This window comes from Penicillium cosmopolitanum (genome assembly GCF_028827165.1).
Source record: "Penicillium cosmopolitanum strain IBT 29677 chromosome Unknown utg000006l:49.0-5199605.0:1.0-5204138.0, whole genome shotgun sequence".
NCBI lineage: Eukaryota > Fungi > Ascomycota > Eurotiomycetes > Eurotiales > Aspergillaceae > Penicillium > Penicillium cosmopolitanum.
This window is the reverse complement of record NW_026622676.1, coordinates 1,500,216-1,525,651: the sequence shown is the minus strand read 5'-3', so window position 1 is coordinate 1,525,651 and position 25,436 is coordinate 1,500,216. Positions and strand designations below refer to the sequence as shown.

Genomic DNA, 25,436 nt, shown 5'->3' with positions numbered 1-25,436 from the left:
CAATGGAACAATCCAGCCATAATCTATTTTCCAGTTAATTGGCCATTGACTCACCGGGCCATCCTATTACGGTTCAGCCTCGTCACGGGTACAAGCCGAGAAACAACAGCGTGTGTCCAGAGGGGAGACTGTTTTCGAAATTCTCTGTAGAGCAAGGGCCAGACATAGGATATTGTTGATTTAAGCACCTCAAAGAACAAATCAAACAAGTGCGAAATTGAATAACAAGGGGGGATTACATATGAGCTGGCTGGCTTATGCTATTTATTGCAGAGGCCTCGCTTCCTAGCACGGCGGTTCACTTATATCTTCTCTATCATTAAGCCTGCATGGCAGGAATAGCCTTCAGCGCTCTGCTGTTCTGCACCAACATCATAGACACACTACCGAAGGAAGGCATGGAACCCTTGGTCAGGATCCTGTTCAAAACTTGGCCAAGCTTTCTTGATATAAGCCTTCAGCTTCGTAAAAAACTCCTTAATAGGGTTGAAATCTAGAGAGTAAGGTAGGGGGTATAGCAACCTGATACTTGTATAACTGTTTAGCTCAGTCTAAATAGTAGAAGGATATATTATCTATAATAAGTATAGACTTTAGCTCCGGCTACCTTCCACAGTATTAGAGCAGCTGCTTAATAAATAATTCGAACAGCACAGCATCCGTTAAACCTTTAAAAATATAAGACAGAAGAATACCTTCCTGAGTATACACTAGCAATATCTGATAGTACTAGCCCTGATAGAATTTAGATACTTATACTGGTGTTACACCTAATAGTAACCAACTAGTCTACCTATAGCCTACCCGTTTATCATATCCAGATTTATCAATAAAAACAAGGTAGTATAGATAGAACTCAGATAGTTTATATTAGTAGAAATCTCGTAGTTAAGGATTCTGCTCTTTAGATTCTACTGGGCTATCTTCTTATATCCATCCAACCCAAGAAAGAGCACGTTGGATACTAGATAGCGATGGTAATACGTTAAACTCATCTAAAAGGAACTTAGCTATCTCTTTGAGATAGAGGCTAGGTATCTTAGCGAGGTAGTTATAAAGGATATCTAGTATTACAGAAGTAATAATTAGTACTAGATCAGGAGGGATTTTAGGAGTATTAGGACTGTTTGAATAATCGTATTTTCTTACGTATATTAGTAATAGAACCCTTAGTATATTTTGCCAGCTTAGCTATTTAAGATATAGTCAGTCTTTTCTTACTGTTTATTATATATATAATTATCTTACGCTGCCCAGGGTTCAGATTTTATACTATTTTAAGAGGATTCAGAGGGTAAATTGTTGCTAGAGTTTAGATGAGTATTGGGACAACAATACCACAGGATTGTTGTTTTTAGATCAGTAATAATACGTAAAATTACATCGCTCGTCAATTTGAATTTTATCGTTTCGAACTGAAATATGAGACAAAGTACGGGAGTAACCATATCCGGCAATATGGATAATGTGATTAGGGTTTAAAAGAACATCTCTATGTTCGCGCTATGGAAACCGAAGTCGGGTGCTTCTGTAGTGGCGTGTCACTAAGAGTTAATTCAGTCATACCCATCTTTAGCTGTGATAGTGAGTGCCTAGCTAGCATCGTAGCCGCAACAATTTCGAGAAATACTATGTCATTTTCCACGATGCTTTGGCCATAATCCCCCGAATATTAAACGTATTAGGATGGCCAATGGCCAGATATTTCTTCAAGTTCCTTCCAGCTATGCTCATATACCACCATGGTCCTGCTCTAAATATAACTTGGTCCGTGTTCCTTTGAATTTGCCAAGTCAAAGAAAGCGCGGTTGGAAATATCGGTGGTTTTTTGAATCTTTTTCTCTGCCTTCTTTTGCCATAGGTAATATAGCACTGTGGGCAATATCCCCCTCTGACTGTTTACTGGAAGCTTTTTATGACGAAATGCTACAGAGAGATTCTACGTAAGATAAAGGACGCGATACAAATGTGTAACGAATGTCTACTAGTAGCGAGAAGATTCAAGAGAGGCTAGCTGGTCATGATGGACAATTACATTGGCCATCCACAATCTGCTGAATCTGCTGGTCAAACGAAAACCCATCGGTTTGGAATCCGAACTTGTCTATGACTGGTCGAGCTATATGTATTCTTCCGTGCAACATGGCCCTCCTATCCTGCATAGTCTCATAGTACGGACCCGCATCATCCACCGATAGCACACTGATTCTCTTAAGGTCGAAGCGATTGTCTACTCGGTATTCCGGCGGGAGATTGAAGTTAAGTCTCAGTTTTCGGAACTTCTCCACGTCCGGATTAGCGGTGCTTATAACATTTGACGACGTCCGTGATAGATCCCTGAGAGATCGGATCATGCTACTTTCAAGATATCCGACTTGCACATGCACAGAAGCATGAAAGAACTGTAGACTCCAAAGTTGAATATCGCGAGGGTCGATATATCGGTCCAGATGATATGTGAAACCGGCATATCTCCCTGTCCCGCAAAACTTGCAATCTCTCGTTCTCACGGAAAAGTCCTTTACAGATATGCCAGTCTCCCTAATAATTTCCAGAAAGGTGTTTATCTCGATGGGCGTAGGATATTTTTGGCAATTGCCACCGCGATAGAGTTCATGAGTCGCCGGAGCGAGAATGAACGACGCACAATTCACTAGTTGAGACAAAAGCCTGGCCCACAGTTTAATGGGTTTCCCTGAATGTAGAGGACTGCAGAAATTTCTCTTCCATGATAAGCCCTTTCCAAGCTTGCCGTTAAATATCACTTCCAGCGTTTTAACATAGGAACTCAGAACTGGATCGTTCAATAATATGGCGCTCAAACCTCTGAGACACTTGAGGGATAGGTCTGTTCTTAGTTGTGTGAAGAAGATACAGCGAACCTCGTGCCGGCTGCTCCGATATAACCTTCTACAGACCGAGCTGATTGAGCGCAAATCGTTAGGTTCCAAAAGAATTGTAGTAAGTTGCACTAATTCCTCGGGCAGATCATTGAAGCGATTGGGAGAATATGGAATCACTTTAGATTTCCGTAGCACAGTAGGTCTGAATCTGGAATGGTTGCGGGGGGACCACCTAGGTCGATTGGCTATCTTGGAGCTATTGAGGAACTTGATTCTTGTTTCAAGAACATAGTTGGGTCCCCGTAAGACACCCCGCATCTTCGAAGGAGCTATCCGTTGATCAAATTTGTAGGAAGAGTCAGAGATAGGAGATGGAAGATGGCTCAGTAAGTGCACCAAAATCTGTATAACTGGACAGTGGCTTTATATACACCACCGAAGAGACAAAGACAAAATAAATACGAATTAAATGAAACAAAACAGTTTGCCATAGTCTCAATCCTTGTTTGTCTCTGGGAACTACCGGCTGGTATCACGGTACATACTATCAGGGGGAGCGAAGGGGCTGACAGCGGCTACTACTCGTACACTAGATTCAGCCAGGGCGCTGTCCACTTCCAATTATTTCTCTTGACTATGATCCTAGAGTTTCAAGCGTACAAGATAAATATAGACAATTTTTCTTTCATTTTCATAATATTTTTGATATTTTAAAGGGGTGATGGAACGCAGTGCAAAACAAAACAATCAGAACAAAAACAAAAAAACAATGCACTCTATAAATCAAAACACCTCCCAGTCCCCCAATTCTACTGTCGAATATTTCCATATTTCATAGTTGGATGAGATCGGTGACTGATGCACCTGATCTTCAATCCCGTCCACCCCAGAGGTGAGGTACTGTACTGCACTGCACTGCAGTAAGTACTTCAACTCTCACTCTGAGTCTCAATTTCCAGTTGTTTAGCCAGAATTTTAGGGGCAATTTCAGAGATTCCTTGAAATCCTGCGTGCGGTGCTGTGAAGTGCCCGGCTTCAGTGCACGCGTTGCGATGCCTTCATCGATCCGGGGGAAGTGGAATTGGAATTGGAAGAACCGTGATGCCTGGTGGCTTTCCTCGACCTGGTTTATGCGGGGTTGAACCGGAGGGAAGAGGGAAAGGGAGTGGGTGTATCTCCTGGGCGAAAGGCGCAAGTGCAATTGCAATTGCAAATCAAGCCCTTGGTGATGACGATGAAAGTGGGCCATCCAGGTGTTGAAATATCACGGCAGTCAGCGCGTCCATTTGAGTCCACGGTGGGTAAGTTTTAAAATGGTCCTCGCGGGGTCCTGAGAAAATCCTTCGCTGTGGCGTCTTTTTCGAATGTTCGATCAAGATTCACAGGATCCTCGGTGTCTCTTCACGCGGGCAGGGGCAGTCCGTGCGGCATCTGAGAAACCTGGCTCGCGTCGAGTTGGCGGTAGGTGAGTCCAAGGGTGAAAAGCTCATTGAGAGTGGCATTGACCTGGTCGTGCGACGACGTGTCTAGCGGAGTCATTTTTCCGACATGTTCAAGGAGACGTGCGTGGCACTGGTAGAAGTTCCGTTCGGCATTCTGCAGGCGCTGTCCGTACTGGACAGTGGCCTGGTTGGCCTTGGTCGGTCCGTGGGAGTGGACGGAGCGGGTACGCTTCATGGTAGGTGCCGGGGTAGGGCCGGTGACTCCACGTCTCTTGCGGCTGGCAGCTTCCTTCTTCTTGGCCGGGACGACGGTAGGGGAGGTCTCTGGGGAGCTAAGGCGCTCAGAGGACTGGTAGTCGTGCACGCGGCGCATGTGGTCGTACAGGTTCCATCTACGGGGGAATCCATTTCCAGCGATGGATCGTTCGCATCCGTTCCAAAGGCAGAGGTGAGGGTTGTCTCCGTGGCCATGCAATCCGTGGGCTTCGCGCTCATGGCGGAACAAGCACGCGTTGGAAGAAAAGCGCAATTGGGTATCCACGCAGGCAGGGACCTTGCAGCGGTAGGGCTTCAGGTGAGAATCCAGATATTTGCTATAGGCGGTCTGTTAGCGATAATTTCTTGACTATAAGGTGCTCAAAAGCGAGATAGGGAACTTGCTGGTAAGCGCATTTTTGCGTAGTGGCGGGGTGGTTGCATGGCTTATCTCCGGAGGCAAAAGGGCAGTAGTACTTTCCGTCACTCTGGGTGGACATGGAATAGTAGGGGTGCTCCCGCGGGCTGCGAGACTCGGAACCTTCCTTGGATCTCTGTCGGGTTGGCTCACGGAGGGGTGGGAAGAGCTCAGATTCCTGCTTGACCTGGGATTGGGAGCCATTTGGGAGTGCACCTCGGCGGGCAGGCTTGGAAGGCCGCATAGTCCTGTTAGGGGAAGGGGGTTAGATTAAATCCTTGCCTTTTTTTCGGTTGCCTGTTCATGACGGCTTAGCTAGAACCTACCTGTTAGGGTCCTTTTCGCTGAGAGGAGGGGTAGGGAACAGAGGCTCGGCAGGGTTGATTCCGTGGGCGGCCATTGGCGATGTGGTGTAGTCTCCAAGGAGAGTATCATCAGGCGCGAGATATGAAGGAAATCCAGGATGGGAGCAAGAGGAAGTAACAGAAAGATCATTACTAGCTTCCGTCAGGGGTGGAGAGACTGGCACAGTCTGGAAAATGCTGGATGACAGTTGATCAAGGGTAGTTCCGGGGTAGCCATCAGGCATCATAGTATTCCACGGCTCGTGGCTGGAAATGAAATGGCCATCCTCAGTGTGGGAACTGTGTGCAACAGAGAGAGCATCATCCGGTGTGCTCGACTGTACATAGACATCATTATCCATGGAAGAAAGATCCACAAAGGAATAAATATCCCGCGGCAACTCATTATGATCATGCAGGTCTGTAACTGCTGGGAAGTCCACGCCTGTGTACATCACATCATGTGGTCCGACCGTGGGGGTCATGAGTTGAGAAGGCATTTGGAAAGCAAGCATTTGCATGTGAGGGGATTCCTTGGAAGACATGGCCTGGTCGAGGGAGTCTGTAGTGTTCATGTTCCAGTCTTTAATGTCCTGGTGGTTTCCATGGGGAATTGAGCACAAAGACGAAGTGTCATGGCTCGACAGTTCATCATCCTGGAGTGTTCTTGGGGCCATATTTGACATTCCTGTAACCATGGAGGCGTGTCTGGACTGAGAAAGAGAGAGCCTCTCGGGCTCGTTGCTTGTCCTGGGAGACATTGTGATATGTGTGAATGTGTGTTGGAAAGCACTACAGAAAGCATCATCAAGTCAGTAATCTTACACCTTTCAAAAACGATAAATAAAAAAGCAGAAAGCAAAAGTAAAGAAGCTAGCTCCGGGGTCCAGAGTTCGAAAACCTGCCAGTTATTAGCAAAAGCAAGCAGTGCTCAGGCGTTAAGATTTGGACGCACCAAAAGCTCGTGGGAGGAAAAATAATCCAGGTTAGGGAGGTCGGCAAGGGTCCTTGGGGAATTCGGGGTAAACGCAGCGCGTGTTGGGTCCATTTCAAGTTCGATGTTCGGTGAGAGCCTGTTGCCAGTAGTAGGGTAACGGTTGAGTCCAGTTCACTTGTTGTCAAGGCTACAGTGTTGTCGAAGCTTGATGATCCAGGGGATTGTCCAGTGTTTTAAGAAAGCATTATTTCTTAGTTCGGCCAGAAGCCATTGTGACAAGTCGGATCCATTATAAGTCAGTGGCCAGAGTGAGTTATCCAGAAGCGGACGCTTCTCTTTCGTATCTCAAGAGAGACCGAAAGGTCTCACGAGGTCCAGGGAGAGTTCCATTGGTTTGGCTGAGGTTCACGGCTGGTGATCAAGAATTCCATGGGTAGATAATTATATTTCCTTAGGCTGGGGTGGTAAAATATCCAGGGCAGTTGGGTCCAGTAGAAGCAGTAGCAAGAAATCCAGGGAGTAGCAAGAAGCAAGCAGTCCATCCACTCGACTTCAGGGTTGAAGAGAGGGAGATCCATGGGTCAAAGTCAGGTCAGGTTAGGCCAGTGTCAAGATAGAAAATCAATCCAGGGAGAATGTCCAGTGGGAGGAGTATCGGTTGAGTGTGCAATCATTAAACAGCACTCATGAGAGTCCAGCTCGGTCAGCGGGTCGCCGACGAGCATCCATGGCAAAGAAGACATTATTCTTTGGAGTTGCCAAGAGTGGCAGCAGCAGTAGCATCCAGCTAGATCAACGGATCTAACTATAGGTTCCAGGGAGTCCAGGGGAATAAATTGAGATTGTCGAGGTCCAGGGAAGTATATATTGACAAGCGGCGACGGGTACAGGTCCAGTTGTATAGATCCGGGAAAAGAGCAAGCGGAAGAGCAAAGGAATAAAGACAAGTGCGCATAGGAAAAGTAGAATGAAAAGGTGACGGGGACTACCTGATGTGTTTCGTATCGAATGCAGACTAAAAAAAGCCTGGAAAACAGCAAAGCAAAGTCCAGTTCCGGGAGAAGTGGCAGAGAGTAGTCCTTTGGGCAAGATAAACCAGGGCAAGGTTTGGGTTAAAAGGCAAGATGGTTGTCCGAGGGTCCAGGGACTGAGTGGCGAATAGGGGTATATGTACTAAAAGTTGTCTTGTTGTAGATGATCGCAAGAGAGAAAGGGGTATCCTGAGTTGGGAAAGAGAAAAAAAGAAGAAGAGAGGAACGGGGGGGATCAGCAGCCTTTTTAGAAGCGGCCGGAGCCCACGCGGGCGGGTTCAGAAGAGTTTAGGAGAGTTCAGGAGAGAGTGGGGCCTATCAAAGCGTGTGCCAGAGTCGCATAGCGCAGCGGTGACCTGCCCTGTTGGCACCAGCGAGGAGCCAGTATTTGGTCGAGGGTGATGGCATCTGCATGCTGGAATTTGCGTTGGCGGGATCCGAGTGGATCAGAGGAGAGGGTGTTTGTAGCGGTGAGACGAGACCCGCGTCTAGTGGACTTGGCGGTGCACTTGTATGATGATGATTGGATGGAAGCCAGGGCTGACGCTGCAGGATGATGTTCATTTGAAACGATCGGCATGTTCTCTTCGTGCGCTGATGGAGATTGTGTGGTGGAGAGTCGTCCACGTCGGGGTGATGCGGAAGAGAGGTTGCAGTCAGGTGCAGCGGCAGCGGCAGCGGGATGCGGTGATGATGTTTGATGTTGGTGCAGGGAGTCGAGGCTACAATGTACAGGAGAACCACTTGCATTCGCATTTGATTTGCATTCGTATTGACTAAAACTAAAACTAAGACTGCAACTACCGTACTCTCCTCCATAGAATGACGACGCCATCCTGGCGGGCCGGGGCGAGACCCACGTTGGGCAGCAATGCAGAAACTCTCGGAGATTGGGTATCTGGATCATCATCTGTTAGCCAATGATCCCTCATCAAGTTGATGTGTAAAGTTTTCCAGAAACAAGTGGAGAGTCAGAAAAGAAAGATGGATAAAGGTTGTCGTTCAGCAATCCGAAGATCTTCAGTTGAACTATGCTTTGGTAAATTTGTTCATCATCCAAGTTGAGCTCAAGTTCGAGCTCGGTCTCGAGCTTGGCTTGGCTTGAGGGGGGGGTGTGTGTGTGTGTGTGTGTGTGACGGAATTCAAACGAGACAGGGGAGTGCTTACCAGGTGGGGCAGTGAGAATCAGTGATTGCTGGAGGTCAGTGATCAGACAGTGACAGCGCATGCGCTGAGACTGCGATGTTCCATGGTCATGTCCATCATTGGGACGATTGGATGAAGGAGAAAGTTGGAAAAAGTGAGGCGCCAGTTTTGTGTGTGAAGCGGGTTATGTCAGCAGGTCTTGGCAGAAGTGGGCACTCCCTCTTCACACTAACCCAAGAAGGGTATCTACACTCCATGCACACGCTTCACACACTTCAATATGAACTGGACTGGCGGCCAATTGCGTCGCCATTCTGATCGCAAGGGCACCCTCTCTCAAACTCAGAGACAAAACTTTGCCAAGTCCCGCCAGCGTGCCAATGACCGAGGGTCTCGTCAGCCGGTTTCCTTCCCGGGCTTTCTCAATCTGAGAGACGAGCTCACAGTGGACGAAGGCACCGAACTGGTCGAGGAAAGGCAAGACGAGTCAGTACCGATATCATAGCTATTGTTTTAGCACTATTGCGCTGTTTCGCTTTGTCTTGCCTTGTCTTGCTTTGCATTCATACTTGGGTCTCAGCCCAGGGCATATTACTAACATATCCAGCAAGCTCCAGTCCACCCCTCAACACTCCTCTTCACAACTCCTCCAAGCACCGGTTTCTGCAAAATCCCGACTGGGCTGCTGTATCTTTATCTCGCCCGCTCAGTATCAAATTCGCCCCGGTCGAGGAAGTCGAACGGTTTGGCAAACGGCGTAGACTCAACGACGCGGACCGTCAACGCCTGTCCACTGCCTACGGAAGACCCATCCCAGCCCTCTTCCATTCCCGTAGGAAAGCTCAAAGGCTTTCTTCTGAACGAGATGTCTATTCATCAGGCCAGATCCAAATCCAGATCGATGGCCAGCCGACTGGTCTGCACCTACAGTCCAATATCATATCTGAAATAACGCCAAGCCATCACTCGTCGGAGTCCATTATGCTCGGCCAGAGCATTTCCGCGCCGCCCCACTCTTCAGCCCATACTCACCAACAGGTCAAAGTCAAAAGCCCATGGCAAGGCCTCGACGGTCTTCGCTCCAGCCTTGATTACCCAGCCAATGCCTCAAGGGCCTCCAGGGCCCCCCTCGACAATCCCAGAAACAATCATACTACAAGATGCAACATTCACGAGTCCTTCTGGGATCTCTATTCGAGATCGATCATTTCACAATATGAACAGCCAAAATGCAGGATCCACTCAGCGTAACAGGCAGACTCTCACCCCTCCCGGGGCGACCAATCCGAGCCTACCGAGGCCTTTCACCATCGACGGCCAAGTGCTCACAAAGCAAAGGGGTCTGGATAGCTACTCAGATACTGATCAGCATGATATTTCTAGGTCATTGAGTCTGGTCTCCACGCTTATCGCGTTTCCTCTGAATGAGACTCAGCATGCCTCAAGCTGGCGGCCGGAACCTCGTCTTATCGACACACCACTTACAAACCATCCATCCCATGATACTGATTTCAGTGGTCTCCCCGAGGCCAAAGGGGTGAGAGTGTTTGGCCAGCTTGTCCGGCTGAATACCGATGCTGGAATCAGCACATTCTGAATACGAGAAGGAATCATCATTGTTCCGTGGCTGCCAACGATCTCTTGTACTAACAATTACTATGTCCGGGTGTATCAGGTCATGATAAATATAGATACGTCAATCACGGCCAAATAAGCCCCAATCTTTGAACAGAACTTCGAATCGTAGTACTAGTATCTATCTTAGACTCGGAGTCTTATTGTATCAATTGAAAGTAGAAAAGTACTAGTACACCGGCAAAGTTTTGGCTCTCCACGTTCAAGCCACGGTTCGGGCACGTGCCGATCGGCCCCCGAACTTGGAACTTCCAACGGGGCTCCACCTGACGACATCGTCCATTTCCAGCCTCAACCTTGGAAGCTTCCCCAAACCTCCAACTCCAACCTCCATCCATCGCTTCACCAACTTGAACTACGCCACCATGCTACGACTCATCCCAATCATAGCCTCGCTAGCAACAGGCGTCATCACCGCCGCATTCCCCAACACCGACAGCACAATCCAACTCCCCCTCGTAATCTGGCACGGCCTAGGCGACGACTTCGAACGCGACGGCCTCCAATCCGTCGCCGACCTAGCAACAACCACAAACCCAGACACATACGTCCACATAATCCGACTATCCGACACAGGCAGTGGCGACCGCCAAGCGACATTCTTCGGCAACGTAACCGAACAAATCTCAACAGTCTGCGCCCAACTCGCCTCAAACCCAATCCTCAAATCCGCACCCGCCATCAACGCACTCGGTTTCTCCCAAGGAGGCCAGTTCCTCCGCGGCTACATCGAACGCTGCAATTCCCCACCCGTCCACAATCTCGTCACATTCGGCAGTCAACATAACGGGATTTCAGAATTCCAGGACTGCAAAACGGGTGATTGGATTTGTAACGGTGCCGAGGCACTCCTTCGTTCGGGACAGTGGACGGATTTCGTTCAGAGTCATCTCGTCCCTGCGCAGTATTTCCGTGATCCTGAATCTTTGGATGACTATCTGAATCACAGCAACTTTCTCGCGGATATAAATAATGAGCGGGAATTGAAGAATGTGGACTATAAGAAGAGGTTGGGGTCGTTGAATCGGTTTGCGATGTACATGTTCGATGAGGATACTGTTGCCGTGCCGAAGGAATCTGCGCTCTTTGCTGAGGTTAATATTACCAGTGGGGCTGTGACGCCGTTGCAGGAACGCGCGCTTTATAAGGAGGATTGGCTTGGGTTGAAGAGTCTTGATGATGCAGGTAGACTGGAGTTCAAGTCTGTTCCTGGTCAGCATATGCATTTGACTGAGAAGGTTCTGGAGAGGACTTTCAAGGAGTATTTCGGTCGTGTGAAGGGGAAGGAGTTACGGGCGCAGGAGGAGGGACTGTCTGAGAAGGAGACTGTCAGTGAGGAGTCAAATTATCGGTCCCAGGGCTTGTTGGCTCAGATGCAGCCTGGCTTTTAAAGGGGATGGTTCTCTTCTCTCTTCTCTCTATTTATGTGTGATGGTGTCCAACTGATCGATTTTAGCGATATTTCGTTTTTGTATTGTTTTATTTTGCTGGTGAGTGGGAATGGACTCAATGGCGAGGCTTCGGCTATCTGTACAATGTATGGCATTATAGCTATATCCATTACCAACTGTGATTCTATCTATTAAATCAACCGATCCATATACACAGCCTTGTCTTTGATATCTATACTGTGGAATTCAACACCCTGTGTATCTAAATCATCCACTTGTCATTAATTACGATCCTATCAGTGGGTGGTTCACCATACTAGTACTCACAAGATGTCTGATCATGGCCAATGCCAGTATCCGCCGCTGTAAGTTTGGATATAAAAGTGCTTTTCCCAACCCCCATAATTCCCATAGCAAGTACTAAAACACCAGCAGGGTATTCAAATATGCTATGAAGTCTTAGCAAATTAGCCCAAACGAAATGGATCTATAGCCTACTCTGCCATCGCTTGAGCTGACGTAATTCTGTCTTGCAAGGCTCAAATGAAATCAAGTATCCTCGCAATAAACAAAAGTTATCCTTAAATTGAACTAAAAGTAAATCTTTACTAGTACTGTAAGCCAGGAACCTCATAAATATAGCCACACATGTGACAGTGAGTTCTAACTCTGCCCCTCCCTATATTGCAGCTGAAATCGGCTGCACTTTACCATGGGACTATACCAGGAACCCAGGAACTTTTATCATGTTCACTTTTTTCATAAGAAGGCCCTTGAACATCGGTGTTGTACCAAGCCACTGTGTAATACTTTCGTTCAATACTATTGTATCTTTCAATTCATCCGGTTCTTACAGCCACCCTATAGCTTCAACTTGAAGTTAAAATAGAAGCTCAAACAAAATAGCAAGACAAGTTTTATTTTTTGATTCCATCTTCCTCCTCTTAAATATCACTTAGAAGCAACCCTTTTACTCTTTTCTAGTTATCATAGCAATCGTCCACACTTAACCCCCAAATAGAAGCAAGAAGAATTTGCTGTTTATAGGGATCCTCCTTATGAAGCATAGTATCTACCTGATTATCGAACGAGAAATGTTCAACATGATACTCTTCCTTTTCTTCATCTAATTCAAACCCACGAGATCTCGAACAACATCCACACTTTAGAGTGCAATGTCCAACACCGAACGCCCCTGCTGACGTATTAGCGCGTTCAGGATTAAGACAGCACCCGCAATCACGACTACAGCACCCCCCCCCCTAGCTTTGCAATCTTCAACAAGCACTGGATGAATATGCCATGAAGGATTAGACCTCCATAGTTGAAATCCTCGTCGCAAGGGTCCGGAATTACCAAGGATCCAACCGCGCATGTACCACCAGCCTCGTATCTTAGCCCAATTCGATTGGCTGAGTTGGCTTAATTTCTGCTTAAGCAATGGGGCATCGGAATTCCAGTAGCCCTGGCTGGACTTGTATTTTTCCTGTGCAGTAATTTCCTCTTGACAATTCCTGCGTAAATCCTCTTCACAACAGAGTAGTTCAACAAAGCCATCAACATGCTGGTTGACCCTTGACTCTTGTTTGTAGAGATTGCATCGGAACACTTGGAGGGTCCTGATACATCCTTTTTTTCTCGAGACGAGCCTCTTCTGGCGACTTATCTCCTGGTAAGGATAGCATCTTGGGGTCTAATTCCTCGTCACTATTTTCAGAGCTGGAAGGGGTATATCTGCAATGGATGCAACTGGCCATAGTCGGGGTTTACAAGAAAGATATTTAAAATTTCGAGAAATTTGCTTTCCAGTCGACAACCTTGGAAGTGAAGATAACTTGTAGGGTTAAAAGTTGAAATGGCAAGGTAGGATGTTAGTTGCGGTAACCAAGAATTAGCTCAATGGAGGCCTCATGATTACGGAACTCTACAAGCGCAACCGGTGCAGCAGACTGCCAAGGCCATTTAGGCCGGCAGAAAAAGGGGCCTTGTATACTACTATACCAAATTAGCCTTCCACCAGCCACAGTTGAATGTGGCTTCCTCCACATCATGTGCCCCTTATGTCATTCCGGGCCTCTAACGGGTGTGACAATGCCACCACCATGAATTAGAAATGGCACCGCATTATGTCACATGACCTCTTTTGTAGTCTATCGTTCCCTTTCTTTCACAGTCACCTGATCCATTCAAGGATACTGATCTCAAAATTTACACATAGAATATGAGGACCTGTGAAATCGACGCCGAAAATGGCTGCTTTTGGCGCCAGAAACGGCCGCCTTTCCACCCGTAATTTTGGAAAACGAGCCGCCGCTTAACCAGCACCCATCTATTTTACACCCACCCAGCACTCTTAGTCACCCTCCGGCGACGAAGTTGGCGCCCGTTGGACACTTGCTCCTTCCCTGCGATTCCACCTGCCACCAAACGACGCCGAAAATGGCTCCCCTTTGAAGCCCCGTCTATACACCCTCTCTTTTCGTCTCGTCTCGCCGGGCGCCTATAAGATAGCTCTCCTCTCTCCCCTCTCTCTCAGTGACCCTAAGTCTCTCTTCATCACCAACACTCACTCCTCAAATCAACTCTGCCAACCTTGTTATCCGTGACTCTGGATTCTCACCTCAGTTATCCATCCTAGCTTTTCTCAATGGCATCTGTACTCATTCAGTCAGCTCAGAAAGATAAGCACCAAAACTAGACCGACCCCATTCTTTGCGAGGGAACTCGAGCCAGACTGGAACATTTCCGTCGTTTTGGATGGCTACCACCAAACTTTAAGCCCAGGACCTTGCTAGGTATTACCGTTGTCAAACGCTACTGGCAAAAGTATGTGTAGTTATTCTCAGAATCAGGTATCGTGGGTAGAGTTAACTCACAAGAATAGGTATTCCATTTAGTTAAAGACGGACTATATAGACTTCCTTTTTTTAGAGGATAAAGTAATCTATATAAACTTTTTTAACTAGATATTTAGAACATCACAAGAGAAGAGACTACAGTCTTTGTAGTACTCCGCATCCATACTACTAGGCACCCTTCCTTTATGGGAGGTGAGGCCTGCGGATAAGCCGCGAGACCGAGCTAGTCCCATAAAGGAAGGGTGCCTAGTAGTATGGATGCGGAGTATTACATGCCTTATATTATTTAATAACAATATACTGTTTCCAGTTTATGTTCGCCCTGAGTGCCCTCTATCTTAGCAATGTACCCAGCTCTGTCAGACACCTGAGACTTCAGGCGCCAGGTTTGTTCCAGGTTTTTCTTTCTGGATCCCTTTAACCTATCCTATGAGCTACTAAAAACTTTGAATCTTCTGTTTATTCACATTGTTGCAGCTGGACTGCATAAGGGTACATTACAACCATGAGGGGAAAGGTGCAACAGGTTTAGGTCCTGCTAATAGCGGCGAAACCACATGACTTAGAAAAAAAATCCTATATTCAACTTCCCACTGTCATAAGTCAATTGCATAGACGGAGACGGGAACATTTTGCTATTAGAAAGGTAGTACATAGTCCCTCAAGGGTCGTTCCCGGGAGAACTGTAAGCATTTGGCCCCATTGATCGGCAGTGCCGTCCGTTATGCACGAGTTCAGCTTCACAAGTGTTGATTCCTTCGCCCTACATGAACTTGACAAAAAGTAGAAGAAGTGCGAGCTGCCATGATGGGTCATATTTACGTCACTAGATACATTAGATACCTACCAAAAGGTACCGTGCAGCTTTCCCCAATTTTACCTCAGATAACAGCTCATGACTACGAGTAGTACGCACGTCTTCTGTTCGGAAACAGGTATAGGCTTCATTGACAAACATCTAATTCTGGCGATTTTGATGCCTGCTCAGGTTGTCAGTGCCTAAAGACTGGAGGCTTAAACTGCGCCTTATATTCAAGAACAATCCTTCAATGGCCTGCCCAGAGTAAGACCTAAGCCATTCACTGCCACTTAGAGCCTAGTTTATTTTAGGCACCACAGAGAGCTCAGCGGGCCGAGAAACGGGCCATACCATGATCGACAGGAAAGGATGAAACGGCCCATTCTACAGCCCCAAATGGGCCCAGCACAAAGGCATCTTGAATAGCAAGGCAGATTCGCACTCTCGCACCTGATTTGTGTTCAACGGGTATTGGGTGGCTAGCACTGTCAACGAGGTTCATCTCATCTCAGCTGTCCAACTCACCTATATAAAGGGCGTTCTTCCTGCTCCGAAGTCTTCATAGGCAATCTCGTCAAACCAAAGGTTTCACAATCAGCAATCAGCTCTTCTCTCCAACTAAGCAAACAAACTCGACAATCAAAATGCACTTCACTCGCCTCGCTCTTGCCATGATGACCGGCCTCACTCTGGCTGCTGCTGCTCCCGCCGAGCAAAACGCCAGCGCAGCCCTTGGCTGCCCTAATGGATGGAATATCTGCGGAGTTCGTTGATGTCCTCTCTGTATTCCTCCTAAGTTAATACTAACTAATACCGTCATGAAGACCTGCAACGGCAGCTCCTGCAAGGCCGGTGGTATTAACTAGTTAGTCTTCATCCCCGCCGATCACGAACCTATGCTAACAATTATCTCAAGCTCCTGTGTCTCCGGAACTAGCGTGAGTATCATGTGGAAAGCTCTTTTATTCATGGCGATTCTAATGTGTAGCAGTGTGAAGGAGAAGGCGGTGGCGATGGAGTACTTTGCGGTAGCAGCGGAGGGTTTGGCCCTCAGACCTGCCCTGTCAAAATCAACTAGGCAGCGCAAAGCATTTTAGAAAGGGGTTCATAAGGAATGGAAATGAATGTCTATCACTTGTGTGTTTCTAGAAGATAATATTTCCCATTTGAGCTGGAGGAGTGTCTGCCTTGATGGTTGATGCACCTTGTCAGTCCCACGTTCATTAAATGGAGTATTTGACAGATTACAGAAACTTCTCCCCTTGAACAGCTGTACAAACTACCATTACACGTGCATATGCTCTCCAGAGCATTGATAACCAACATTTTTGGGCCTTCAGCCTTCATCTTCTACTCAATGTCTTCTTAGCCCAGGGGGTGCAAATTGAAATAAACACTTTAAAATACAATTTGAAAGGGTTAAAGCTCAACAGAGGAGATCTATCTAAAGTGCAGGCTGCCCAGTTTTTTGGAAACTCCTAGAGAGTATTCACGGAAGAAGAGAGATAGCGAGAGGCGGAAAGGGAAGGGCAAAGGGCAAGGTACTCAAAAAAAAACACTAAGCCACCACATATTCCAAATGGCCTTAACGGCGAGGAGCGATAATCCTACCAGGAGGTCTATTCGAGTATTGGCCTACTGGAAAGCTAGTACCTACTGAGTATCGAGTAGAAAAAGTAATATAGAAGGCTACTTGACTACTAGTTGTGGCCTTGTGGCCAGTGCCTGCGGTCCACCCTCTCCGCTTTCGCGTAGAGGGTGGACCACACCACAGCGCAAATAACAGCTCAGCGCAAAAAAAATAGCAATTTCACCTATTTTTACCTCCCATCGGCCACCAATATGTCTGAAACCAGGAATCTCGCCTAATTGCTCTCTGCAAAGCCGCCAGTCGTGTTAAAAAGCCAAATATCGCGTATTTTTGGCGTCAATTTGACGTCAATTATGGGGTGCTTTATGGCCGTATCAAACGGGGCCGAACGTCGCGTTCACGCCGCAGGCCTGTAAATAAGAGGCTTACAATAGCTCAGGAGCGTGCATTACAGTCTTGGGTTGACTATATGGCGTATATTGATATGCCATTGATACTGGCGAAGAGTCTCGTCTATGTTGGGCCAAGCTTCCTCAAGCAGCTGGCCGGGAACTCTCGAGACGACGAGGAAATATCGCGAGCTAGTCTCAAAATACCGATACACGCATGGAAATTCAAAACCCTGGGGCTTTTGGTCTTTGAGAAACTGTAAGGTAGTATGCTCTCTGGTCACATGGGGATAGTCCATGTGATGCGCTTTGATGAAGGCTTCGCCTGCTCGCCAAACGGCCGCTTGATTGTCGACTGCATGTACTCTCGAGATAGACAATGAATCTTCTGCGAGGGGCTTGGAATCTGGAAGAAGCTCAGGTGCAGTGGAGAGGATGAAATGCCCCCTATTGCTATCGCTCCAGTATGCTTGGTCGGTTGGAATCTTGTCCGGGATTGACGGCGACGACCGAGTAAGAAGAAGCGTGTTCGAGATTAGCCAGGAGCTTTATCGACTTCTCGTATCGATTTATTGAGGTGCGGCTGAGAGAACTTAATCGATGGCATTTGATTGAACTTGATGTCTAGGGAGGTGAGGAAACATGAATGTCAGGCCCCCAATCCTGGTTCTTTATAGGAGCCAGGGTGAGCGGTAAACAAGGGGTTCCCGTCACAGATGCCACAGGGCCTGTAATAGTAGCCTGGTTGAGACGAATCAAGTGCATTGTGTACGCAATACTAAGTGTAAAGAGAGAAGAAACTATGGAAGGTGAGGCTTGTAGATAGGCCGCAAGCCTGAGCTAGTCCCGAACGGGAAGGAAACAGGGCTAGACCCGAACAGGAAGTAGGGTCTGGTTGCGGAGTATTACAGGGCCCGCATAGATCGATCGGGTCATGCTTTCCTGTTACCACGAACGAATTGGCGATAAGATAACCCGTATGGTAGAATAAAATCTGGTAAGTTTTTTATGCCTTACTTAGAAGAGTAACTTGATAATGGCCCCGATCGGCGCCGTCCGGCTGACAATAAGTGGCAGTGCTAAAATTGAAGCACACGCTGAGTCATGACTGATTTGGGCTTAGATTAACTGTTATGGAAGAGATGTACGATAGTGCACAGCGCACTTGGTTATTTCTGAATCGTGATGGGAGTTCCTCTGAAGGCTGGCCATCGCTAAGCTTAGTGCCACAATCAGTCATCCTGGCTAATTATTGGCTCGGAAGACCCTTCCGTCTTTAGGTTCGGTTGCCTCAAGGAAGTGAGATTCAATACTCGTCATCATCTTTCAGATAAGTTCACAAGATAGGGTTTTTTCTATCTCGTATGGGCCGTCCTACATAATCCTCTTACCTCCAGACTACAAGCAGTCTTAGAGGAAGTCGTTGACCCTGAGGAGTTTCGAATAAGCCTCAATCTCCCTCGGCGCTTAGACATCTTCCAACCTATAATGGAATATTGAGTATTTACGCGCACTCGTGTATTCTACACTAGCCTCCGTGCATTAATTCCCGCTGTTTCATTTTCAAGTGGTTCTCGAAGATCTATTCAACTTGGCCATTACAACTAAGGACACGAAACGATACTAGTTCGCAATCATAATCACGTACAGTAATTATTAAGTATTTATCTTGTTTATAGACCTATAGACTGGGTTATTAAGTCTGTGGGTCTAGGTTTTAGACCTAAGTCTATAGACTGAGCTTTCTTAGTGGTCTAAAGACTTTCCTAAGTGGCCTATAGGTCTAGGTTTAGACCTAAAGCCCGTGGGCCGGGCCGGGCTTAGGTCAGGTCTCTTGGTAGGCCTTAGGCCCGGGCCTGCAAGCCCGTGGGCTTTGGTAAGGTCTAGTTATCATAGTATAAATATATAGAGATTTTGAGCTATTGCCATCCCGCCCGCCGGGAAGTTTACAATATAGTGAGAATATAGCCATGCCTACAATATTCTCTACAAATACAGTATTTCTAAAAATATAATCATAACGCTACATCTTCTCGAATACTATATTGGAGAGAATATGTATTTATGAGTATATTTATTCTGCGCTATTGTATTCCACTGTACTGCTAGTACTACTACTACTACTACTACTACTACTACTACTACTACTACTACTGGCAAACGGCTCCTTTTCCAAGTCGTAAAGACTCCAGCATCGTCTATTTAAGTCTACCGACAATGTAGCTAGATACAGAACCCGCACTGAGCAGAAACCAGCAGTAAAAAAAAGGACACGGGTTATCAAGAATAAATCATATGCACGAATAGAGAGAGAAAAGAAAATAAGACGTAGATAGGAGACCAGGTAGCGGAGCGGGATGAATAGGTAAAACGCAAAAGAAATGAAAAAAGAAATGAGGCAGTGGTCAAGACATTAGACTGCTCGATCAAGAGACGAGTCCAAGTGGGAAATTCCTCGCATTGCAAGGGCTGGAATGGGAAATTATAAACATGTACAAAACAAGGCAATGAGAAACGAAATGGGGATGGTGCAAGGTATTCGGCGAATTGAATCGTCGCCGGGGTCCGACTGTACAAGGGAGGGGACTTGCAAAAGAGGGAAGAGAAGAGAAAATAAAAAACTATTTTAGTATGGGGGTCGTCCGATGCCACCGCCACTGACATGCCGCCTGGTGTTGTAGCCACCGCCCACCAGGGACTTGGAGGCTGGGACCGCGGTTGCTGGACGATCTCCGTTTGTCAGCATGCTGCCATCTGGTGAGAGATATCCGTCTAAGATACGTCTCAAGTGGTCTGTCTGCGCGTGGTCCAGGGAATCAGTGCCATTGGTCTCGGCATCGCGGAACACCTCTGAGATGCCGGCAGCTAGGTTGTTATTGGATCGACTTTTGTTGCGATTTAGGTGTGCATTTCGCGAGTTCGGTCCTGACTTGCTCTGGACCGAGGACTGCCGCGAGACATCGGGGGCGGTGGATGGGCGATCAATTGAGATCAATGACCGTTGCGAATCATTCGGAAAGCCACCGGGGATATGCAGGGTTGGAGGAATGGGGGGAACAGGCGGGATATCTTCATCGGAGTTCACCCGGCTCAGAGTCTGCTCATTGTTATCTCTGATAGGCTTCTCTCCCGAGAGAGCAATTTCTGACGCTGATGCTCGTGGCGTTTCTACGCCGTCTTCTTCGGGAGTTTGGTCTCCATCTTGTTGGAATCCTTCCCCATCTACCTCGGAGACGGAGAATGACCCGCTAACCATGCTCTCGCTACCAGAGGAAACGACACTCTCATTCGAGGCATCGAGCTGACCTCGCAGCGGGCTGAGTTTTCGGGGCTGAGAGTCGTGGTTCACCGATAAAACTCGGCGCAGTTCAGTGACACGGACGGGGGATCCTCTGGTGGAGCTAGGCTCTGAAGTACGCGATATTTCGGGAACACTGGTGCGGCGGTGTTTATTCGAAGCTGAGCCAGCAGGAGAACCGTTTGCGACGCCATTGCCCTGACTTGCGCGAGCCATGGTACCCCCGCGCGAGCCACTGATAGATAGAGTCTTGATGCTCTCCTTCTCCACAGCAGCGAGACAGGATTCACGGGACCAAGACGAGAGCATTTGCTCCTTGACGGGCGACGGGAGACCGCTGTCTGGTTTAGTTTGCGCTGCCACTGAGGCGTGGTTGAGAACCGGGAAGCTGAAACCCCGTGCGGGAGGGGAAGTCGGGGGACTCTGTGGCGGGGAGGAAATCGATTGACGGTATGCCTCGTCAATCCCATTAACAAGGTCATCGACGTTTCGGAAAGGCGTCAGCGTGACTGATGGCGCTGAATCCTCGTTGGTAGGCATTTTCTCATCCACGACGATACCATCTAGAGTAGTCGGGGGCAATTTAATCTTAGAGAAATATTGACTCTTGCTTTGTCTCTTCTCGATCTCGTTGCGGATTTCGACCCCAGCGTGGGTGGATTGGAGGTTGAACTTCTCCGACACTGCCGAGAGATACCCAAGAACCAGGCTGCCGACGTTGACACGGGCTGCAAAGCTGCCCAGGTCGACCGAGGTGAACAGGTCTTCCTGTAGTTTTAGTACCATGGGAAGTCCGTATTGCGCCGCGTTTACTCCAAGATTCTCAACAAGGCTTGTCAGGAGAAGATGGAAGACAAGGATATCAGACTCGACAGTGGGATTCTCGAGAGCAGCATCATAGATAGCCAGATGCAACAAACGAAGGAAAGTGGACTGTGCAGCAAGGGCCACCTTCTCTCGTTGGTTACCCGGAGCTGAGGTGCTACGGCGATTCAACTTGTCCGGTTGCTCGGTGTCGCGTTTTGATGTCGGCTTGATATACTTCGGGATCTCCACTCGTACCTTAAGATCGTGCTTGTTCGTTTCCAGAGAGAGCCAGGTTAGGAAAGCATCGGCATACGCGCGGCGAACGTGCGGGTCGGAGTCCCGCAGAAGGCCTTGTGTCCCTTCCCAAACGTGAATACCCACCTGGTTCCTGGATTCAGAGGCGCTCGACGTGCTTGGTGCTCTCAAGGTAGAAACCATAAGGATGGCCTTGACGGCACGCAGCGCAGTGACCTTGGCAGTAGCGTGAGAGAAACTCTCTGCTTGGGCCTTTTCGCCAGTAACTTCCCCTGTTTGAGTTGTCTCAGCAGTCGGCGATACACCTGTTTCGTGAACCGTAGCCAGAGAAGACTGCGCAGCACTATCAATGTTCGCAGACGGCTTGAAGCGCTTCAGAATCGCTCGGATCATGTCTGCGACTTGATCACCATAATAGATGTGAGTTGCCAGATCACCAATACAGTGCTCTAACAGGGTGAGAAGGTTCCTCCTTTGAGGAGAGATCGACACGCCCGCGTCGCCCTGATATTCATCGGTCTTTTCTTGGTTTGCACCCCTCGTTTGGTTGGTGGTTGATAGAATAGCGGAAATGTAGCGGATAAGGCCAAACAGAACGTCCATAACACTCAACCCGATCATGTTAACCGATGATTTGAGTAGCCAATCTACCACGGAAAGAATAGTGAAAGACGAATCCAAGGCATCCTCCGTTGGCTTCATATCGTGAAGGATGTCCATTGCAGCCACCAAAATGATAAATCGCACCTGAACTGGGCACCAGTTTGCAATTAGTTCAATGAGAGAAGTAGCCCAGTTGCCGACGTTCTTTTCAGTGCTGGATTCACCCCGGGTGGCCTGTGGAAATCGTTTGCCGGCAATGAATTGTAGAGTGACCGATGCCGCCAGGCGAATCTGGCCGCGGTTGCTTCCTGATACGATTATTTTCTCGAGGCAGCGGAGCGCCAGCAGCCGAGCATCCATCTCTGCCTTTTTATCGGCGTCAGCGGTTGACTGTGCCGCGGATGTAGGATCACCCTCGACTGTGTCCACCGTATGAACAGTTGCAACACTCATTCGGCGGGGCGGTCGAGTACCATCATTCTCAACCTTCTCGGAATCATGAAGCATCTGCTTCAGTTGAATCAAGACATCCTCTTTCTCTGAGTAGAGATTTTCCAGGATAACAGGTAGAATGAGCTGCAAAGATGCTCCTCCATCGGCGGCAAGGCTTTCCGAGCTGACGACACCCTTGATAGCGCGAAGACCGGCATTTCTCCATCGAATTGCAACCGGGAGGCTGACCTTAGTAGGCGAATAAGTCGAAGAAGCTGGATCTGCGAAGCTGGCGTATGACCGCACGACTTCACGGTATTGTTGGGCGAGGGTCTGTTCCGCTGCGATGAGTGCGATATCTTGGTGCTGACAGAAGGTCTCGAATGTCGCGACAGAGTCTTCGACCATGGAAATATCGTTTGATCGTAAAACGGTTTCGATAACGGTTAGGACGAAGCGCGCGTAGATGGGCAGGTCGCGCGGACATTTTTCAATGAGCGCGGTGAGGATGTGAAGCGCGACTTGAACATTCCTATTTGCAATTAGGCGTTAGTTCCTTGCATCGTGCATGCACGCGAGACGCTAACTATCCCCATGAATTCCTTTTCACTCACCCTAATCTGCGTCTCCAAACGTCCTTGGATACTCGTTTTGTGAGAAAGGCCCCAACCTTGGTCAGCTTGCTGCGACGCGTGCTCAGATAGTAAAGCAGATATGAGAGCTCGCTCGGGTTCGGAATGACTTCCACCACGCCCTTTTGGTATTGCGGATAGCATTTCAGCGTTAGGACCTGGTGCCTTGGTCGACAGGCCTGGCGAACGGAGGCCATGGAAGGTTATGGATGCCTCCCCGGGGGCAAAAGTTCCGCGGAGGCGCGGGGCGGATTGGACGGAGGTGAAAGGATGGGAAGTGTATTCGAATGGTTGCGCGAGGGATTGGTTCAGAGCCAAAATATGGCGACAAAGAGGGGGAGAGCGATCAATGGAAGACGTTCGGACCACGGTGGACGGTGGACGAGAACGGGGCTGTCTGATCAGGTCGTTGACGATCACCACGACCAGGGGGGAAGGGTGGGGCTTTCAACTCCGCTGCGCTGGAAGTAACCCCAGGGCGACTAACTGTTAGGAACAGGCGATGAAGTGGGAACTGAACCACCTGGGAATTAAAAGCCGGGGAATCCGGCGCACAGCGATGGGGAGGGGAGGGGAGGAGGTTTTGTTGGAACAGGCCAAAGTCAGAAAAGAAGAAAAGAAAAAAAAAGAAGGTTGGGGGAGCTCCGAGCGGCCACGATGACAATGACGATGACAGGTCACCCATCTACACTAAGCTCTACATAGTAAAAAGGGACCCGGTCAGACTGGAATTTTAGAGTGAAATACGGAGTACGATTAGTACGAGTAGTAGTAATTTGAATTTCTCTTAAAGATGGGGCTCAAATGAACCATGAATTGCCTCGGAGAGAACCACGCCGAATGCGGCCATCAATACAATGCTCTCTCACATTTCCTTCCAACAAGACGCTTGGTCCTTTGCAACCCCGCAAATACCGTCAGGGAACCTGTGGGCGCATCGAGTCGGCTTTTAACATGGTTTCCTGGGTTTGAACCAGTCTCGTTCCTGTTGCTGTGTTTGATCGACAAACCCTCCCCGGGGGGCCGATCGGCCTGATACCTCGGTCGCACATGAAGCACGCTCCCCTCCATCGCACATCATGGTTGTGACTGTGCGATGAAATGCCGAGTAAGTTGGCGGGGAGCCCTTGTCCCTCGTGAGGGGAGCTGGTATCGTACTGTAGATCCTTCTATCCTGCATTCGGATTGGAGAGGGTTTGGGCGGTTGTAGAACTGAATAAGTCCTTCATGTCGCACACACGATCATGTCTTCGTACCATTTTGGTCCTCCTGCGGTTCGGCTTTTTGGTCTGTAGCATCGCCATCGGTAGCTGTAGCTGCAGCTGCAGCTGTCGCGGGGTCATTGGACACGCCCAGGCCTGCAAGTCCTTCGATAACCTGAGGCAAGATGATCTCACGGCGGAACTTGTCCTCCTGAAGCAAACGAAGCGCCCGCAGAGTCGGTCCGGGGTGGGTCAGGAATTGCGAGTATTCCGAGGTCTTCCAGTAGGAGTAGAGGTAGGCAAGGTATGCGGTGAATGCTTCTGCATCGGGAGCAGAGGAGGATTCGTCGTCATCATCGGCGCGCGATATTCCAAGGAGGCTCGGATAGCTGACTGCAAGGTGGGACAAGTAATAGGGATTGGCGAGGGAGGAAACAAACTCGAGTTCCAGAGTAAATCGAGGGTTTGTCAAGGTGGGAGGAGGCTGCACAGCAGGAGTGTCGGTGGGCTGCGGCTCCATGATGTTGCTTCAGTTGACCTCAGTTGACCTCAGTTGAAATGAAGCTTGAGGTTGAATGAAAGAGTGAAGCTCCGGCGCAGGTGCGGGAGGCGGAAAAGGCGGGCCCCTTGTACTCCTCAATGTACAATGTAGCATACTAGAACCTGCTACTAGTTACTAGTATTATATACTTGTATTGCACTATAAAAATTGATAGACAGCCCAGAAAGACTATTTTGGAATTGAAATTGAAACGGGCTATCAGGCCTTCTCAATAACGTGGTATTTAACAGTCACCTCAGGCGGCATACTTGGATGCCTTAAACCTAAGGCTTAGTAACCCGCGCAGGAGTTTATAAGCCTTAGGCTTAAGGCATCCCAGTATGCCGACTGAGGTGACTGTTATATTGTAATTTCAAAGATATCATTTCCCCCCTAGCCTAGATCTTTCCTCTTGGTTATAACTCTTTGGCACTCGTTACTATATACAAAGGCAGTTTGGCCGAGTGGTCTAAGGTGATTGACTAGAAATCAATTCTCTTCGGAGGCGGCGGCTTTTCTTACTTTTTGTTTGATTTTTGTTCTTCTTATATCTAGGACAAACTTCAGTAGAGAACCACGTTGTTTTT

At 48.2% G+C, this 25,436-nt stretch overlaps 7 protein-coding genes across 7 annotated transcripts; 3 read left to right on the top strand and 4 right to left on the bottom strand.

The window, feature by feature from the left end:
• Positions 1-4,244: 4,244 nt before the first annotated feature.
• Positions 4,245-6,063, bottom strand: N7509_005103 (putative C2H2 finger domain protein; the record flags this gene model as incomplete). Its single annotated transcript, XM_056629740.1, has 3 exons — positions 4,245-4,889; positions 4,942-5,206; positions 5,285-6,063. The coding sequence occupies 3 exons, from the start codon at positions 6,061-6,063 to the stop codon at positions 4,245-4,247; spliced, it is 1,689 nt and encodes a 562-aa protein (XP_056489042.1).
• Positions 6,064-7,568: 1,505 nt separating this feature from the next.
• N7509_005102 (uncharacterized protein) lies at positions 7,569-8,105 on the bottom strand (the record flags this gene model as incomplete). Its single annotated transcript, XM_056629739.1, has 1 exon — positions 7,569-8,105. The coding sequence occupies one exon, from the start codon at positions 8,103-8,105 to the stop codon at positions 7,569-7,571; it is 537 nt and encodes a 178-aa protein (XP_056489041.1).
• Positions 8,106-8,696: 591 nt separating this feature from the next.
• Positions 8,697-10,013, top strand: N7509_005101 (uncharacterized protein; the record flags this gene model as incomplete). The annotated part of the gene is made up of 3 exons (XM_056629738.1): positions 8,697-8,902; positions 9,028-9,591; positions 9,641-10,013. 3 exons carry the CDS (start codon positions 8,697-8,699, stop codon positions 10,011-10,013), a joined length of 1,143 nt encoding a protein of 380 aa, XP_056489040.1.
• Positions 10,014-10,416: 403 nt separating this feature from the next.
• N7509_005100 (palmitoyl-protein thioesterase family protein) lies at positions 10,417-11,442 on the top strand (the record flags this gene model as incomplete). The annotated part of the gene is made up of 1 exon (XM_056629737.1): positions 10,417-11,442. One exon carries the CDS (start codon positions 10,417-10,419, stop codon positions 11,440-11,442), a length of 1,026 nt encoding a protein of 341 aa, XP_056489039.1.
• A 4,301-nt stretch (positions 11,443-15,743) lies between these two features.
• On the top strand, positions 15,744-16,196 carry N7509_005099 (uncharacterized protein; the record flags this gene model as incomplete). Its single annotated transcript, XM_056629736.1, has 4 exons — positions 15,744-15,863; positions 15,924-15,954; positions 16,016-16,037; positions 16,091-16,196. The coding sequence occupies 4 exons, from the start codon at positions 15,744-15,746 to the stop codon at positions 16,194-16,196; spliced, it is 279 nt and encodes a 92-aa protein (XP_056489038.1).
• Positions 16,197-19,705: 3,509 nt separating this feature from the next.
• N7509_005098 (uncharacterized protein) lies at positions 19,706-23,303 on the bottom strand (the record flags this gene model as incomplete). Its single annotated transcript, XM_056629735.1, has 2 exons — positions 19,706-23,006; positions 23,089-23,303. 2 exons carry the CDS (start codon positions 23,301-23,303, stop codon positions 19,706-19,708), a joined length of 3,516 nt encoding a protein of 1,171 aa, XP_056489037.1.
• Positions 23,304-24,348: 1,045 nt separating this feature from the next.
• Positions 24,349-24,828, bottom strand: N7509_005097 (mediator of RNA polymerase II transcription subunit 31; the record flags this gene model as incomplete). The annotated part of the gene is made up of 1 exon (XM_056629734.1): positions 24,349-24,828. One exon carries the CDS (start codon positions 24,826-24,828, stop codon positions 24,349-24,351), a length of 480 nt encoding a protein of 159 aa, XP_056489036.1.
• Positions 24,829-25,436: the final 608 nt, after the last annotated feature.